This window comes from Coloeus monedula (assembly GCF_965178545.1).
Source record: "Coloeus monedula genome assembly, chromosome: Z".
NCBI lineage: Eukaryota > Metazoa > Chordata > Aves > Passeriformes > Corvidae > Coloeus > Coloeus monedula.
The window spans coordinates 49706712-49726401 of record NC_138822.1 but is presented as its reverse complement, the minus strand read 5'-3'; the positions used below and the strand labels follow the sequence as shown (position 1 = coordinate 49726401).

At 35.3% G+C, this 19690-nt stretch overlaps 1 protein-coding gene across 2 annotated transcripts in view; it reads left to right on the top strand.

The window, feature by feature from the left end:
* Nucleotides 1-19351, top strand: part of AUH (AU RNA binding methylglutaconyl-CoA hydratase) — a 116743-nt gene extending 97392 nt beyond the window's left edge. For both annotated transcript variants that reach the window (XM_082301217.1, XM_082301216.1), the window contains 4 exons: nt 14000-14187; nt 15441-15491; nt 17236-17283; nt 18158-19351. In XM_082301217.1, coding sequence (XP_082157343.1) covers nt 14000-14187; nt 15441-15491; nt 17236-17283; nt 18158-18235 — 365 coding nt within the window. In that variant the 3' untranslated portion in view covers nt 18236-19351. The remainder of the gene's footprint in view (nt 1-13999; nt 14188-15440; nt 15492-17235; nt 17284-18157) is intronic.
* Nucleotides 19352-19690: the final 339 nt, after the last annotated feature.

Here is a 19690-nt window from a genome sequence, read left to right as displayed (position 1 = left end):
GTAAAGTTTTAATCCAGCTCTTCATGCTTTATTTTGTATATTCTTTCATTTCATGGGCATATATACTGGTGCAGTTCATAATGAGAATTTTTTGAAGACTGAAACTTCCCCGAATATGTTGTGTCAATTGCAAATGACACTGCTACCAATGTCAAGCCAAATTTAACTCTGTATTCCGAAGTAAAAATGTTAAGAGTGACTCAAAACAAGGCTTTCTTGTTCATCCCCCCATTCCACTCCCTTCTCTTCTCCTTTCTTTTTCTTTACTCTCCTTTCTTTTTTGAGCAAGTCTCATTTTTCCATGACTTTCATTCTTAGGTACAGCTGAACTTTTTTGATGGAATTAAGAAAACAACAACCTATGACCAGCCTAGCAATATGAACTGATTGCTGGGCTGTTTATAATACTTTGAAGGGGAAGAGCTATTTAAAAACTTGAGAGGTTATGCTCAAATAAAAACAACATTTTATATTGGAAAATTTTATATGATAATAATAAAGGTGATACTACTGGCACTGCCTGAAATAGTAATATAAATGTATCATATTGCTAAGACTTTTTATATTAAGTGTTAGCTTTTAGATGGATTTGAACTTTTTTAGCACTTGATTTAAGAAAAATGAGACCTGTAATAATCTGCTTACTCTATTGTTTCATACAAAGGAAATTAATATGGGTATGAAATGAAAACTGATTGCACAATAATATAAAGTGCAAGATTGTTAGACAATGCAATAAAAAAAGAAAAATATAACACTGTAATTCAGAGAATTCACAAAGTTCTGTATTTTTGAATCCTGAATTTATCTTAGGAAGATTTGTTTGCACTTGAAGTAGCTAAAATAAATGAACCCCCAATTTTATCTCCCTGACCAGAGGAGTGTGAGTAGTCCGGATAACTTGGTATGTATGTGAGGAAACTGAAAACAAGGAAGACTATTAAATATAATCCCAACAATAATAGTGGGTACTATGGTATTGTGCAGAAGATACTATCATTTCCTGAAATTGAGGAGATGGGTGAAATACAGTCAGAACTCCCTTTGGTATTCCCTTCACACAGAAGCATAGAAATATTTTATTAAATATTAATAACAACATAAAAGACCTTTGGTCTTATTTTCATTTTAATTAGGCAGGATATATATGCCATTCACTTTGAAGCCAAATGCTACTCCTTTGTATTAACCTGCAGGGGGTACTAGAAAATTGAACCAAGTAGCATTTAGCTATTTCTCCTCCTGCCAGAGATAATTAACATCTACTCTTGTGCAGACTCTTACTGTTACCTGATCCTCATATACAGGTTTCATACTCACTTCCAGAGTTTGAGCAGTAGGGTGTGAAATGCTGCCTCAGCCCGTTTCTTACAAATCTGCAGAACTCAGGGAAGTTATTAACCTTCAACTTTAACCCGCTAAACTTAGAAGGGAAACTTAATCTCATAATGAAATCAGATTGGAGAGACAAAATGGACAATAATTCCAGGAGGGAAACAAAGCTGTGTGTAATGCACTGAACCTGTTTCATTTTGTGGTGAATGATAAAGACAACTGAAGAGCCGAAGAATGATAGCTGGTATGACAGAAGAGAGTAGGAAATTTTTTTTTTTGACACGTAAAGCTAAGGCAGGAGTTAGTAAGAAGCAAATGAAATAAAATGGTAAGAAAATAATTGTAAGAAGTCTGTGGGTTTCTAGACTTTTGGCTAGCTGTTTATGCAACCTTTCTACCTCATACACAGATTTTCCAGACCACCTCTAAAGCCTGAGAATTGTCTTAAATGGGGCCTTGGAGCTGCTGATGTAGCAGCCATTGATTCTGGGGCCTCAACTGGGAAGAACCTTGAAGAGCTGCCAGGCTTCTTGGCCAGCTTTTTCCTTTGGCTAATGGCCTTGGGCATTCACTTTGGCCAGAGCTTGGTATACTTTAGCCAACTGTCCAGGTAGCCTAGTACTTCTTTTTTCTTAAACATAGCATATTTAGCTTGGTCATTCCACTGCAGAACTGTTCTCTTGCCAATCCTTCAGTGTGGGACTGGCCAGTCGTCTTGGCTAAGCTTCCTCAGAGTGAAAAGTCTGATGAACTTAAATAAGTTACACACATTAACCGATAGGAAACAGAGCTGCTTTGAGAGGAAACCCTCCTGGGTTCTGCTCAATGAAAACAAGTATGTTTGAATACTCCGCTTACTGATGAATTCACATTTTTCTAATGATTATCAGAGAAAATGTAACAAGTTTGACTGTCACTATAATGCCTTTTGACTGAAATTATCTCCTTTGTACATAAGCATTATGAAACATGGCACATTTTTTCACTAACCTTCTCTTTCATAAAATATATGGTTCTTCTTTGATCATCCCATTCTCAGTATTTTGTATATTTTGTTTCCTACTAATGTAAAATTAACATCATTCCCTGTTTCCTTTACAATTTTTAGCCTGGTCTGGGGACACAATTATTCATTTCTCCATATAAAAGTACATGAAGGGGATAATGCTTCATCTTACAGGAATGTTATGAAAATAGATTTCAGTAGTATATCTGTGAGGAAACTGGGTAGTGGTGATGATAAAAGGTTTGCTTTTTCCAAAACTTCTGTGCAGTGAAGGAGTATGAATAGCTTTGTTTTGTCAATAAGGTGAAAATCAAGCAAACAACAGCTTCCTTCATCTTCTAATTGTCCTGACTTTTTAGACAAAATGTTAAGTGATCAACATAAATGTTAATATCTACTTTTTCTAAATAAACTCACATTAGTCCGTTTGTGATACATTGATGTATTTTCCTGTGTAGTTTGTAAATTGTAACAGGTGTAATCAGATTTTTAAATTTAAAACTTCCACATCTGCTGTTCCTGTCATCCTAGGTTTCACCCCTCTGCTGTTAGAAAAGCCAATGTAGCCTGTTACATGGTGGTTAGTGGACTTGGATTAGTAATGACCACAGAGGTTGCAAAACAGATTCTGATGTATCTCACTTCCCTTGTTCACAGATATGGGGGGGAGGAATGGGTAGGAAGCAAGCTTTTGTTAGTGCATACAAGTTTTTAGTGCTTTTTTGTTTCAATAAATACATTAAAATAGCAACCCTCCTAACCACTCATTTATGGATATTACAAGTGGACATTTTCTGTGTATAAGAAGTATTACTACTCAAGAGTTTTGAGGCATAGAAGATAGAAAATATTAGGCTAAACTTTTGTTTTTAAGAAATAATAAATTACTTAAGGGTTTTGACGAACAGAAAATCAAACGTGATAATCTTTTGTTTCTACTAAAAAGAATAAACAAAACCACCTGATAAAGCTTAAAAGATAATCAAATGTATTTGTTTCAGAGGTACACTAACTGAATTTAGGATACTCCTACAAAATACAGTTATGCATCATTTATCCTGTAACATATAAAATGCAATTGTTTAGAAATATTTGAATTATATTGTATGATTGCCATCATGACATTATAGAACACAGAAGAATACTTGGAAAACACAACTAAGCCATCTCCTGATTTCTCAGTTAGGATAATGTAAAGATAGAATGGAATATCTGACATCTCTGATTTTGAAGCACAGCTTTCTAGTTTGTTTTGGCCCCATTTTCAGCTGCCTCAAGGCTGATGATTGTGGAGTAAGTCACATCAATGTACCAGGCCAACGTAAGACAAAACACTAAATTTGGTGTACCTGTGGTCAATGTTAAATTTCAAGGAAATGAAGAATGTATCTTTTATATCAGTATGAATCGTGTAACTTTGTTTTTAATTGAGTAGTTTACTTATTTGGAGATCTGTCATTACTGAATAAGAGTACAGAATCTAATTATTTCCATTTCATATTCATTTATGACTGTATTATATGAGAAAGAAAAATAGTTTCCAAACTCATAATGAATTTACTCTATGTCTGGCATTTTTCTTCAGCATCCAGAAAATTCAACAAATGAAATGGCAATTGTGTAGTCTGCCTCAGAAGAACAGCTGCACAAGTTAGTTCACCACAAAGCAAGCTGAACAAAATGATTTATGGAGTACTGTTTCCTTAATTATTTCACAGAACCTTTCTGGCTCTGGAGATTTGTTTGAGCCAAGTATTGCAAATCTGTGAATTCTAGAAATAGTGGATTTCTGTTCTTCCTTCTTTACCTCCATTTTTCATCATGAAAGCAAAAGCTGTTAATCTATTGTAACTTTATGCTAACAACTCTATATTAATGTTCTTTATATTTTAATAAGAAAGTGAGATCTGGGAAGCCAGTGTTAATCAGATGACTGAATTAATCTAAGTTTTCTCTTGACTAATTCTAAGCTAATTCTTGCTCTGACAGTTTTGTGAAACTGTAAAGCAGACTGGAACAGAGTGCAATGAACTTGACATAGATATGAAGAATTAAGAATTTTATTTTAATTTTAAGAATTTAGTTTCTCAGAAGCCTACCCTGATGCATATTTTGACATTATGTTGCATATGAGCATCAAGAAATGTGAATGACTGCACTGAAACTTGATTTATCCAAACTAAAAGGATGAAGTCAGTTTAATTTTGACCTTTTAGTTCAGTATGCTAATATCAAGAGTACCTGACAGAAGGAATTTCTTAGTTCATTATGAATAGAGTGAAATTCTCCTCCTATCCTGGGCCCTATGAGGTCTTCATAGCTTCTTGGCTTTGTGATTATGCAGAATGATGAAACATACTTATTGGCCAGAGACATTTGGATGGTCCTAAGAGTTTTTTCTAGACATTTCTAGAAAATAATCAATTGAAAGGAAGTCCTTATTTGCCCAGTTTCTGGGAAATACAGTGATGATCTTGCAAAAAAAAGAAAGAGTTTAGGTGCTTTACACAGGGTCACTTAGAACTTTGCTTCCAATTACAATCATTTATTCTAATTCCCTGCAATTGCAGGTTTACTCCCTACACTCAATTGCCCAGTTTTTTTTCTTTAAAAATGTCTTTCTCCCCATACCTTCCCTTCCTTTATGTGTGCCTTGAGCATCAGCTGTAGTTAGTTTATATTGGCAGAAAACATTTCTTAATTTTTGATGGGGAAGTAGTTGTTTCTTTCCCATTCAGCATGTTTGCAGGAAACCACCACTGCTCTCATATTTAGAGAGCTAAAGTGACCTCAGGCAGAGTATTGTGAGGGATCATGACTGTGTTTAGTCAAATAAGGAGGATGAGGCTGTCTGTGGGACTCAAACCCAGCAGCCTGAGCTCACAGCTGCACCTGACCCTCTGTTCTGTTCTGAACCAGTAAGGAGAGGATGTTCTTATTACCAACGCTGGGGAGTTATCTGCGCAAAACAACTAAAATTGCTTCTGTTCAAGGATACTCCATACATTCAGTGTGAGTACCATGTAAGATCACTATTGCATTAATGGCCTAATTTTTATTGGTTGTATTTTATTTTTATCTGTTCAAGCAACCAGAGTTTTCTTTCACACAGGTTCTCACTGCTGTGAAATAGTACATGGCTTGAGTACAAGCAACAGGCTAGAAGGGAGGGATAAATTTACTTTAATAAGACTTTTTCAGGTGTAAGTAGGACTGTTAAAATTCTGAGGATTCAGTTCAATGGCTGAACTTAATTGTCAACCAAAATCAAGGTGTAAAACTAAAATGTTTTGTTTCAGATTAATTTTTTTTTTTTGTTTCACCAGACATGTTGTTTTAGAATCTTAAGAACACCTAAGGAAATAGAGATGTATGACAAGGAAACAGATGAGAGAGACTGAGATAGCAAAGTAGACTGTCTCAAATCATATTTATGTTTTGTAACATAAAAAGGCATAAGGGCCATGCTAGCACATTGCAAGTTTATCTTGCTTTTGGTATTCCACCAGATATCTCCACAGAACACCTACAGCTCTCTGTGTGACCTTCAATTACATGTGCATGGTAAGATACAACCCTGTTTGACTAGGATTAAAAATGGAGGTGTGATAAATGCTTTCTATTTCTGAGCTGTTTCAGTGGTGTACTTCCAAGAAGAATAAATGTTACAACAGAGTCTGGATAGGGAAGAAGGCTGGCAGTAGCTAGGGTGAAACACATCCCAGGCTTAAGATGAAACAGAAGTAGTAAGTCTGTTAAAAAATATGATTTTATCTGAGAAAGAAAGAGAAAAGAGACTGAGGCCAAGAAGGTGGTGTGGATTCATGCTTGCTCATCAAATTTCTGGCCTTGCAGGCAAATGGACTCTTACAAGGCTTGTCATTCAGCATTTTTTCTTAAAGATTCCATGTTTCTCTTCAGATTTCAAGAGTAAAGTGTCCTTTATTTAAAGATTTTTTTTTTTCTTTTTTTTTTTAGTTTCTTGCTCAAATGCCATGTGTTCTCTGAAGGACTTAGGCAGTAATAGAGCTTTTGATGTCTCCAGGCTCCAATAAAATGTTCCTAACCTGCTGAGGATTTGAGAGAGCACTAGCACTGAATCTTTAGTCAAGCAGATGGACTGCTGCCAGAGAAGAGTCAAAGGATCTGCATGTAGGAGTGCCCTAAGAGATCCAGAAAGTAGGAGCAGCGCCCGGGATGTAGCCACAAGTAGAAGCACAAAGTGTTCAGCAGTAGGCTCTGGTCACTTCAGAATAGTTGCGCCTGAAGAGCAGGATGAGGCCAGCTAGTGAGAAGTGAGTGGTGCTTCGTATCTTGTTGAACCTTAGCATTTGTTATACAAACTATTCTTAATGACTTACGTTAATTAAAATATATTTGTTATTTTTTTAATAAGTGCAGTGCAGGGCCCCACAGATGCATGGCAGCTATTCTAGCTCTTCCTATTGAAGTAGGCTCATTTCTTCATTACCTCATGTGGGTATAGCTCCTAATGTCTTTCTTCCTGGAATCTGGATGTAGGATGTAAGGAAAACAAAATTAGTGTCTAATTTCTTTGACCCTTTAAACTTTAAAGGTCCATGAAATCCAACTCGTATGTGCCTGATTAGGTGACAGAAGAATATAATTAGCACTCGTTTCTCCATCTGTGGGGAAAGACTTGCCATTGCATACAGCCATGTTGCATTGCTTGCTGAAAACAGTGACTTCGGTCCTGTATTGCTATGTCACAGCAGCAGGCAAGAGGAACATAAAAGATGTTTTCTTAATGTATTTCATTTCCTTACTGTTCTAACTGTCTGACAGCTGAAGACTGGGAATAATCACTTATTTAGTCTCTTTCTTTGTTGTTTTCCTCTCACATATTGATTTCTGGGGTTTTTTTCAGGAATGAAAAAATGGCAAGAAGGTGATGCAAGAGCTCTAGTTAAGGAAAAATGTCTGAGTAGTCCCAGACAATAAAGTGTTAAAATACCAGTTTGTGCTTATTGGGGTAGGTCCACTGTTGCACAGGAATTGGCTTTATACAGAAATGTTTATACTAATATGTCTTAAGTTCCAATTTATGGAAGGGTTTCCTTTTTGCTTTACATATTATTATATTAATGCATGCCAGCATTGAAGGGTTTGGCCCTTTTACTGCCCCACAAATGGTTGTAGACATTATGTTATAGCCTAAGTACCCGGCTAGGTACAGTATAGCTACAGTGTATGCTTCCTTGGCTGGGAGGACATTTTACTTCAGATGAAAAATATGCTTTGTATGTACAAGTTCATTTTGCATTTATTTTTCAGTAGAGAGAGTGCTCTGTCTTCTCAGGATTTGGTAGCTGGGCTAGGTGAGATTGTGTTTTCCTACTGTCTTGTTGAGTTTGACGTTTTCCCTGTGCTCCCATCATAATTGCCACCAATTGTCCTTTCTTTAGTGCTGCTCAAGTCACAGAATTTCAGGGATGAATAATTTCAGACATAAATTCTTAAAAACCCATTACTCTGGAGGAGTTGAAACCAGATTAATTTGATAGTAGTGAGGATAGGAGAAAGAATAGGGTTAAGGAAGAGGAATTGGTTTGGGAGGTTTAGCAGATTTCTTTGCTGTGTGGAAGGATAAAAGGGTAGATTTCCATAAGGAGAGCACTGAAGTGAGGAAAACATTCAAGTCACTTGCTTTTAAGCAGTGAAGACTTCAGATATATTAGTCAGTTTTTTGCTTTGCTTGTTGTTTCATCATTTCAATTCTGTCCACTGAAAACTGTAGTAATTGACCCAATTTCAGACTGTGATCTCATTAAAAATATAAGTAAAAATAGGATACTACCATGGTAATTATTTTTTTTCTTTCTCTTGCCCTAGGTAGTGACAAAAGTTTTTCTTGTGTCTGTTTTTTTCTTGTCTTGATTTTCACATTGAATGAAGTCTAGCAGTCACAGTTAAATGAAAAGTGTAAGAATATGGACTAGTAAAATTATTTATTTAAAATACAAGTTAAATAAAAGTTCTCACTCAATATTACACATAAATCCCACATGATTTGTGAAGTATGATCATACAGTGCAGTACTGGTCTAAACCTCCTACCTGTTGTTACAGCTGAGTAATGATTTCATAAATGTGTGGGTGTAATTTTGAAACTGGAAAATGCCTTCTTGTGGGCCATTAATATCTATCTGCAGCAAGAAGACTTATGTTTTAATCTGTATCGACTTCTGAATTTCATTTAAGGTGACTTAATGCATCCTCAAATGAAATACCAAGTTCCTATATGGAGTAAGAGGAAGGCACATGGTTTTACTGAATATCTGTGTGCTCATGCTAGTTGCACTTGTGAACACTTAAGTAAAAGTTAATAAGTAGATTACAGTTGTTGGCATTTCTGGTTTTTTTTCCGCAAATAATTTCAGTTTAAAACCAAATAAGACATATTGTCAGTGGCATTAGTAATACCGCAAGTCCTGGGAGTCCATGGGGGGGTAATGCAGGTCTGTGCTTCTCAAGCAGTATTTTGTCTGACAGTAGAGTTGTTTGTACCGTGTTTGTGAGTGAAATGTGGAGTGAGCTCCTTACACCAGGTGCAGAATCCCTTTTGAAGTGGAGTCCATTTTATAAACTTTGGGTTCCAGATGCATTTCTTTGGTCCCATCCATTTCACATATGCAGCCATCTGCTAGGAAACCATCTTCTATTTTCTCAATCTACAAGACAATTACTTATTTTGAAAATAAATTAGTTTTTCTAAATTACATGGCCATTTAATCTTTCAGTACAAAAGCTGTAATTATTTAACTGCTAGTGAATTCTTAAAGTGTATTTACACTTCCTCTCATGCATCTTAAGCATTCGTACATCTTCAAGCCAAGTACTATATTCTTCTGATTCAAGCTGTCACCTTCAAGCCACCCACGCATGGCGGTTTGGTACAGGCGTTTTCAAGAGAGATTTTTAAATAAACCAATCCACAGATGCAGATGAATAGAACGGATTGTGAAAGTTAAGGACTGATTTGCAAATTAAGTGGGCTGTTTTGGAGATGGGGTTTGCCACAGCCAGGCTGGCACAGATAGCAAGTCGTCCTGCGTCTTGGACCTCAGCTAGGGAGATTGTGTCTGGTGTGCCTGTGGGGCTTTCTTTGGCTTGACTGACAAGCCAGACTTCTATGAGCACTTTGGGCAACCTAATATGAAATTTTGCTCAAAAAACTTCTTTTCTCAGTCATTACAGACCCTGGGGCAACCTCAGGCCACTGTCTCAGGTTTTCCTCAGATCTCCAGTCTTTTTCCAAACAATGACTTATGTGGCTATGTAAGAGTGGCCTTACCTACCGCCCGCTCTTTGTCATCCCAGTGCTTTTTTTTCCTCTTGCAGAGATAATGTTTTCTTTTCTTCTCCATCACATTTTCACTGTCTTCTTTTTGCATCTGTATTGGTGTCTTTCCCAGTCTAAGCTGGTTTTGGTTGTTAGTCAGCTCTCTGGTTTGTGCTGGGCAAGTACTCTTCATGTTTCTTCTGAGACAAAATTGCGGAAGCCTGAGCCCATAAAGATTTATATCTGGATTTAAGTTAACTAAAACACGTACAACTTCTCAGAATCAAGGCCTAATCTTGGAAATAGTCTCTTGGAAAATTGGTGTTAAGTATTATCTAGGTAGAGTGTTTAGACATTTAGCATGTTTTATATTTTGAAAATTGCTTAACTTAGCAACAGATGGCAGGTACTTTAAAAGTGGAAGCTATGTTTGTTACAGAGACTTTTAAAATACAACATAACATGACTGAAAAATGTTATACTAAAATAACCATTTTATCCATATTAGTTTTTTCATGGACTTACGTTGTTGAAGATTCATTATTATGAACAGCAGCTTTCTGCACTCCATATTTTTATGAGCTTCAATGGAAGAGTGAAAAATATACTTAAGAGTTTCCTGCAAAAAAATCACAAGCATACATTTTACTTGAATAATTAGAAGGTTTGTGGATGACAGCCTTTGGTTTCACCACTAGTTATTAATAAAATGTAAGACGTGCACAGTACTCTTTAAAAAAGAAGAAAGCTAGAAACCTGTTGGTTAAATTAATCTACTGAGAACCAAGGGATAGGGTAGGATAGGATAGGATAGGATAGGATAGGATAGGATAGGATAGGATAGGATAGGATAGGATAGGAAAGGAAGACTGGTTTTTACTTGACTTAATAAACAGGATTATTACTGAATTAAAGTTTGGATTTTTTTTGTCAGAACACGATTTTTTCCAATATGTTTTGACAGTGCTGTCAGCTATGAGAAACTACTGACTGTAGATATTCTCTGCCAGAATGATGAATCTATTTCCAGTAAGCTCGTTGCTTCATCTTGTTGGATATACTCTTGGGCATTTATCACGTAATTCCCTTAATTCAAACCAGTTGTGTACATATTTTGTAATTGATGAATTACTGACAGTAAGTAAATATTCATGCAAAATCAACTATTTGTTAAATTGTAAAAAATACTGGTTAACAGTTTTTGTACCAGAAATTAGCAGTCTTTTGTTAACTGTGTCTTTTCACTGTAAACAAACTTTGAATATTAATTAGTGTCATCTAAAAATGCTACTTACAAGTATTATGACATTGAGTATATACCATTTCAGGTAAGAACACATTACCATTGCAACTGTGTGTTAAACACTTTTATCAACACAATGAGTAATACCAGATCACTAGTCCTTGAAATAACATGTCATTAAATTTGTGAAGATGAAACAACTATTCTCGCATCAAATTCTGCACTAAATTTAGATGAAATGCCTTGGTTAAGTAACGTCTTTGAAGACCGGGTGTTACTTCCTTTATTTCTGATTATAGTTGGCAGATATTATGTGTTCTTTGTGTATTACCAAAACAGAGCATCTATCTGCAGTGTACTCCATCTTTTCTTCATAAATGGATGCAACTTTGGTGTGTTGGATGTATTTTAGTGTGTTGTTTGTGTTTGATTAATTTGGTCTTACAGCTTTTGTGTGTGCATATATCTTACCCCTACTACTGAATATATATAATTGATGCAGTGAACTGTTGGCTTCTGTTCTGTAAATATTAATCAAAGAGTATGCTCCTCTGCTTAATGGCTTCTCAGTGTAGGAGGCAGCCAAACAACTATAGTCTGCTTTTTTTTTCTCTTTAATCATTATTGTGTAAGACACTGACAAGAACAGGTTTTTTTAATCTATAAACACTATTTCATGCTTAAACATATCCATTGTTTGGTCAAAGTTATGAAATATTGTTGCTCAATGAAACTTTGTTTTCAGCATTTCCTGGTAAAGCAGTAATAGAAGAGATAAAACAGTAAAGGAAGGGGCAGATAATTAAGTAAAGAAAAATACTAGGAATACGTGCAAGAAAGAAGGAGAAGATGAAGAGTCAGTAAATTCAGCCTCGTATGGTTTCAGATCTTACCATTTAGACAAATAGGTTTCTTTAATCAAAAGCCAAACTGGATGCATTTCTGGATTCCATGGCTGTGGTGAAAGGAATAATTTGTGACTAAAATATTCCTAAGGAGAATAAGGTAGACATTTTTTATGTTCCAATGTGTGCATAAAATGTGTGTAAGAATAGATGTTGATTAGTGTGACAGGTTATTTGGGTGAGAAATTAAAAGATGTTCAATATTTAAATAAAAAATGCAATAAATGTATGTTTGTGGTGATGGTACAGCTCAGTATCAGAAGCGGTGAGTTTCTTGAAAACACAGCTCACATTTTTCTGGCATGTAGGTCTGGTATAAATTTGATAGATACAGCTTTAGTCATTCTCCATGAATGTCACTAGTGAGGCAAGCCAAGGCTGAAGGGAAGGCTTATACTTCAGGGTTTGTACTGTATTTTGGGTTATGGTGTGGGGTTACTTTGGTGTATGAGCATCCCTTGCCCCTTTCAGAAAAATGTCTCTAAATTGTGCTGTTAGCAAAATTTTACCCCTAGCACTATCACTGGTTTAGCTTTAGAAAATTAGCAGGATTAGCAGAATGTACTGAATAGGAATTCCTCTTGCTGTTGCCTGTTGCCCTTGACCATTAGGACAGTCTTGCTAAAATCCTCTCAAGCATTGTAGGATCATAGAGAGCATCACATTATTTGTTTTTACTAATGTTTTTGTTCTACAAATTTTATTTGAATTGTTATAATAATTTCTTTCATTCTTCCAGTTTTTGCCTGGAAAATATATCTGGTTTTGTTATAGATCATCATCTTCTAATATTCTGGACAGGCATAAGGCAGAAACAAACCTTCTGCAATTTTGTATTATATAAGGTGTTTAAAGGTAGATCTGTTTTTTTGGAAAGGAATATAGTAGTACTGAGGCTTGTGGTTTGGAAAAAAAGAGTAGTTGAAAGCTGAATCATTAAATCACAAAAGCTTTTAGTTTGTTTGCTGTCAGTTTATTTATCTCAGAAATGTATTGGAAGTATTTTCAGGAAACATCAGTAAGAGAACTGAATGGCTTGAATAAAATACTGGTGGCTTAATCCACCATTATTTAGTAGAAATTAATATATTTTGTTAGTCGGGCACACATTTGCACAGTGTTATGAACAACTCCTATAAATATTCCTCTTGCATATATACATGTATTTTTATATGAATATATATGTAATATATATATATTTATATTTGAATATATTAGCATGCTCTTGCAGAAATAACTATTTGGAAAGAAACTTTTGCTTTCAGACTGTTTGTATAAATTGAGTATTTGTTTCAGATCCATATTAAAATGGTAGACCTTATGATTTCCAAACCTTTCTCCTGGATAAAGGCCATTTCCACTGTTTTAATTCATAAACGTGCTTCTGTGATTTGAATCTACCTCTTCCATTTTGATAATGATTATTCCTACATTCTCGTTGTTTACTAGTTCTCAAAAGTTAATTGTTAGTCCAGCTAAGCAATCTTCTTGTCTGGTTAATGTAGTTACCGCTTAATGACCTTCTGAAAATGCTGCTAAGTCAAAGAAGTTTTTCACGTGCTAAGGACAGCTAACTGTTATAAAGTTAAATGCCTTTCTCTGCTGATCTGAACCTGCCATTGTTCTTCCCTAGCTTTTGTAATCGTGCTTTAAGGTTGCAACAATAATGCAGGAGTAAGACAAGACACAGCCATGGCTTCTTAGAGACCTTGTCTAGTAGTGGTTTTAGTTTAGTTTACATATAAATATGGTCCCTAAGGTGCAAGTATTAGAATGGACTACAGTCTTGTTAAGGTATATATTATTTTTAAGTATAGTTCTTTGAAAGTGGTGACTTATATCATAAAAATATATAGTGTTGAAAAGAAGCAGAGGGTTTGGATATGTTAATTACTGTCAAGTAGTTTTTGTTTGGCTTTTGGCTGATATGAGTAAGGTAATTTCTCTGTAATAGAACAGAATCTCTATTAATAGTACCTCTTTTCAGTTATTTACATGTCTTTCTAAGAAACAGGGCAATTGATTTCAATTTAGATGTAGTCTGAAAAACTGAAGAAGGTATTTAATAATGCCTTTGTACTAGTTGAATTTCTGTATGTTTATGTAATTGTTTATGGAATTTAAAATGAAAATGAACAAGGAATCTACATTTGTGGTACAGATACATGGGAAACTAATTGTTGCATTTTCTCTTTTTACAAACTCTAGGCGGGACACAAAGATTACCTCGCACAATTGGAGTGTCATTGGCAAAAGAACTAATCTTCTCTGCACGCATTGTAGATGGTGAGGAAGCAAAATCAATAGGATTGATTAGCCATGTGGTAGAACAGAATGAAGCAGGGGATGCTGCATACAGAAGAGCACTAGCTTTGGCGAAAGAATTCTTACCTCAGGTATAACAAATAACTTTGATTTTGGTTTTTAGTTTTTACCAAATAAGAAGACTGAAAAAGAAACAGCTTTATTAAAGAGAACTGTCACAAAGTTATGTATCAAAAAGCCATGCTAGTTATGTGGCCAGCGATCAGAAGTTTTCTCTCTTTTATTGAATGGTGTTTGTCAATTATTTCATAGAGAAGAAGAAACCTCCATCAATCTTCATCTTGCCATGACCTGGTCGGTGTTTTCATTTTGTGTTCTGGCTTTCAACTTTTAAACAAGAAAAAAAAATAGTCTACAGTTTTTATTTTTTAGTATAGCAATTACTGTAGTGGATTACTTTGTTGCTGTTGAACACCTCAGAAGAGAAGCAAAAGGTCCTAGGTAGAAAATTCATAAGAAGCAGAAAAATAAAATAATTAGTGAACCACTTTATTGGATCACAAGTGTAACAGCTAAAATTTTTCATTGGAAATGTAAAATGTCATATCTTAGGTATGGCATTTAATGGTGGTTATTGAAAGACAAAAATGAAAAGTATAGTAAAAATTTTAACATACAGTGGTTCTGGAAGGTTGATTTATGGTTACAACTTCTTATTGGAACTGCTTCATAAGCATTTGGCTTTTCCCAAATCAGCAGGCCAGCAGGCCTGAAAATCTACAAGCTGATGCTGAAGGATAGGCACAGGACTGAGATGATTCCCAAAGATATCTTGCTGTTCTGCAGCACATTGGGAGGGAGTGTGGAAATCCCTCTGCTCACTGGGGATCTCAGTCACTCCCAGGAGAGTGTCATCACTTGACCAGTGCAGGCTTTGCAATAGTGTACTGTAGGTTTGAAGCTTGCCTCGATTAATTTTATTTCATGATCACATATTTTCATGTGTTTCCATTGTGTGATAGTAGGGACATAGGATTGACCTTGAAAAGACCTATAATGATGTATCTTAAGGTGGCCGGCCATTCTGAGCCTTGTTTTGAAGGAAATTGATAAAGCTTAACAAATGTGGTTGCACTCAGCACCTTTGAAACATAAACCAAATACATTAATTAGGTTCTTTTGAAAATAGTATACTTTTATTTTTTCTCAATAGTCAAACTATCAGTTTGGATGTAAATGTCTACTATCTGACTTATATACTATAAATTTAGTGAAAATCCAAAGTCTAGATGGTCCAAATATAAGAATATTGATGTGCAGACTCTTCAACTACAAATCTTGCAGATTTTGATGCTATATGAATAAACTTTTTCTCTCATTTTAGGGACCTGTAGCAATGAGAGTTGCAAAACTAGCTATCAATCAGGGAATGGAGGTAAGGATCTGTACTTTCCGTGAGAGTAGGCCAGAAGTCAGGTTGGCAGCAGTTGTACTGTGGTAAAATTATTTTTCTAGAACTGTTTTTAGCTTGTCATAGTCTTTCGAAGTCTATTTGGTGAAAACTTTCTAAAGAATGAGAATGAAATGTAAATTTTTTATATCTCAGACTCCTGAGATGCTGATTTCTGTAAAAAGGCTTAGTAACCTCAGTAGTGCACTCTGCTAATTAAGTAGAAAGTAAACAGAAACTACTATGAACAAATTGTGTTTCAAATCTCAGGTGGGAAAAATGATCAAAGTCATACTCTGTCAAGTTTGTCAAGCTCTCAGTGTTTAGTAACTAATAAAGTTAAAAGCTGAAGGGCATATTATTTATTTTTAATAATTAAATAATGGTTAGCATTAAAATTGTACCTGGAGCTTGATTTGATGTTTAATTCTAATTGCCACTCCATTTTGTACACTATTGACCTATCTCTAAAGCTCAGTTAAAATCCCATCTGGATATGTATTTTACTGTAGGTGTACAGATCCTGAGTTCATCAGGTTGGTCATACTTAAAGTTAGACTCTGCACCAGTCCACCTGGTAGCTCAATCTGGTGCAAGGAAAAGGGGATCACATCACATGTAGCATCTGAATCCAAGAAGATTAATTTGTCCTTTTTTCTTAAAAGTCACAAAAGCCACTAGTGATATATTTGAGTTCAGCAAAGCATAACACCAGTAAGTGGTGGCCTCAGAACCAAACTCAGATGCCATTGCATGAAGAGTATGTTTGTTAGGTCTCCACAGCAAGTAATGGTGGAATTCGAGATTTAGTTCAATACCCAAGGTTCAAAATGCTACAGGCTGTGTTATCTGGCTACCAGATATAGTGGATTGAAAGGTCAAAATAATGGTGTTTATAGGATTAAGAATGATAGGATTAGATGGATTCTGAATGCTCATTTCTAGTTCAGTCTTGAGGCCCAAGACAAGATCTATTGTATCAAAACCAACCAAGCCAAATGGTCATCCAAGCTGTTGTTACAAAACTTCCATGGCACAGATTTCATGGCTTACCTTGGTGACCTATCCTATAGCTTATCTCCATTTGAAAATTGCTTGTGATGCATAGCCATAGTCCTTCCAGTGGTCAAGTGGAGAGCTAGTGAATCCTGCAGCATAGGGTGCTTAAGACAGATGGAGAAATAGTGAGGGCAAAAATCAGCCTTTTCAACTGTTCAGAGTGGCTCACAAAGAAACTAAATGTGTTAAAAATAGATGATGATGATGATGTAGGATAGACATTGGGTTCTTTTTTTTCTTCTATTTTAAATCCTTTTTAGAGCTGAGTTTGTTCATACTGTTCTTGTATGACATTTTGAAGATATGTTGTTTCAGAAAAAAATTTAAATAATCCTGCAGTTCATCTTTTCCCCTGTAGTAAATGAAATTATTATAAATGTGCAGGTAACTGATGGTTTTTCCCTAACCAGATGACTTGTAGTAAAGAGCAGACATTTTTTGAGTATATTACATGCTAGCTGTATTACCAAATCAGGATTCTGTTACAGAAATACTAACCATTCTCACCACATCAGTGTAGCATTGCTATGTTAAAATAGTGTAGAAGAACTTTGCAGAAGTATTTTAGTATGTGGCATATACAAACACAGTATTTCTGTTAGCTGTGAGGAAATAATATATAATAAATTTTAAAAAAATCTTCTAAAAACCGTTGTATTCTTTTCCCCAGGTCGACTTAGTAACAGGTTTAGCAATTGAAGAAGCTTGTTATGCTCAGGTATGTAAATATGATTACATGGAAAAAACACAGAAAACAGGCTTTGTTGGTACCTGTTATGAAACATGCAGAAATTCATCTCGAAATAGCTCTGTGATTTCTTCTGCAAACTTTTTGGCATTTTATTTAAACCTTCCATCTACTTGGTCTGATCTGTAAGGAATTTAAGGAGGGCGGTGTAGTTCAGGACAATAACATGTCCCCTACCAGTACTGTTATGGTGAAGGTAGTGAAGCAGTACCAGCCATACCCCTAGCCAGTCATACACTACCATGCTGGGCCAAGGACTGCCTTGCTTTTGCTTTGTTTTGGTTTAACATGAAATAACACAAAGGACACTTAGCTGACATGTGCCACTAATGGCATATGTGCTAACCAATAAAAAATTGAGACAAACCTCTTTGCCTGTGAAACATGGGAATGATGTGTCTGAGTGTATGTTCGTGGACTTTGAGACAAGTTTTTTATGATGGAAATAGGAGCGTCAGCATTATATGCTTATTTAAGACATTTGGTAATCAGATTAATAACCTTCTTCCCTGCCAAAAACCCAAAATGAACCCAACCAAAAAAACCCCAAGAAACTCAAACCATGCAATCCCCCCACCCTCAAAAACAAACCCTAGAGAATTTCTTGCACTCATCTGTTTGGAGAAAAGGTGCTCCTTCTCCACCCAAATTGTTAATCAACCTTATGTCACATTGAAGTGTGTGATACATTCCTATATCTGACTAGATAGTTTTAATTTTTCTGTTGTGTTGTAATTTTTCTGATGCATCCTGGATGCATTGAAGAACTAGGATTTGTATGCAAATATTTTCCTTGGTATTGTTTTTTGTTGTCAATAATGACTTGTTCCTCTGCTCATTGCAGACTATTCCAACAAAAGATAGAATTGAAGGCCTTCTTGCATTTAAGGAGAAGAGACCTCCTCGCTACAAGGGAGAATAAAAGAATCTGATGCCTTTAAAATACAGGGGGATAAAAGTACTTCTATGAGGACCATTAAGGTGCACTTTCCATCTGCACCTGGAATATCACAATCACCAAAGTAACAGCAAATCATACAGATGTTACAACATTTTGAATGTGTCCATGCCTGTACGAAGCCGAGATAGGAATGTGTGTCAGCTCATGCTCATTACAGTTTCTGATGGTTGATCTGCGTATTGGCAAAGTCACAGGTTCATGCAGCATTTTTAAAATTTCACGTGTATGAAACATACCATTCCACAATTGAAAAAGCTCTGTAAATTCTTTACATAGACAAAATGTATCTGTGATGTTAAACATAAATCTGCTGTATCATTTTATCAAAACAAAAGCAACTACTGAACACCAAAAATAAGAAATTGTACCGAATATGCATTAAAATGATTCTGTATATCACTAAAAATTATACTTGAGTATTCTACTGGAATATCTATATTATTAATAAAGCTAGGGGAAATGAAAAGGATTATCATTTAGAAAATGTTAAGCTTTGTTTGTCTTACACTATTCTAAGCAAAATTAAATTCACTTTAGCACTTAATGGTGTCCTTTTGATAAAGTTGTTGCCATTATATTAATTTGATTCTATTAAATGAAGACATTTTTGAGGCCAGCCTTTAATTATACATTCTTGTATGTTAAAACTGCCATTGTCTTGCATTTTCTAACATCTCATCTGATCAGCACTGCCGGCTGTGAAGGAACTTTATTTCACTTGCCCCAGTTATTTTAAATTTTTGATGATTGTATTAAAGATGTTGTGCAGGGAAATGTCTAATGTGCTGTAATAGAACCTAGAATTATCTTTATCTCCAGAATATTCCTTTTGCAAATTTTATCAATGTATATTTATATACAACTGGGATGATATTGAAAGGTTCTTTATTTTGTGGTGGCCTCAGAGTTCTTTTCATACATTGAAAGAGAAATGTGCTAGGTTACAAGGTAAGAAAACTTGTAATTCATACTGTGTATTTGCAGTGGATGCAGCATATACAGCAAATGCCTGGAAATAACTCATAGAAAGAATTTTTGTTAATTTGATTGGAAAATAAATATGGCTTAGCAGTCCAAGGCTGTCTTTTTACATGAAAAGAAATTTATTCATGCTGGGTTACCATTGGCTCATGAAACTTGTGCATGCTTTGCTGTTTCTGCAACATTAGCTATGGTCACTGTCCATCTCTATGATGATAAAGCAGCTCATCAACATGAAATGACAAGAACTCATTTAAATTCATATTTAGACATATCATTACATGTAAATTGATTATAACTGGTAGAGCTCACACTTTGTTGACTGGTAAACTTGCTGAGTTGATCATTTCTTGCACAATAATTTGCAAATAAAGTACTGGTACTTGTTTTGATAGTCATATAAAGCCTAGAGGGTCATTTTCTCGTGTTTTTGAA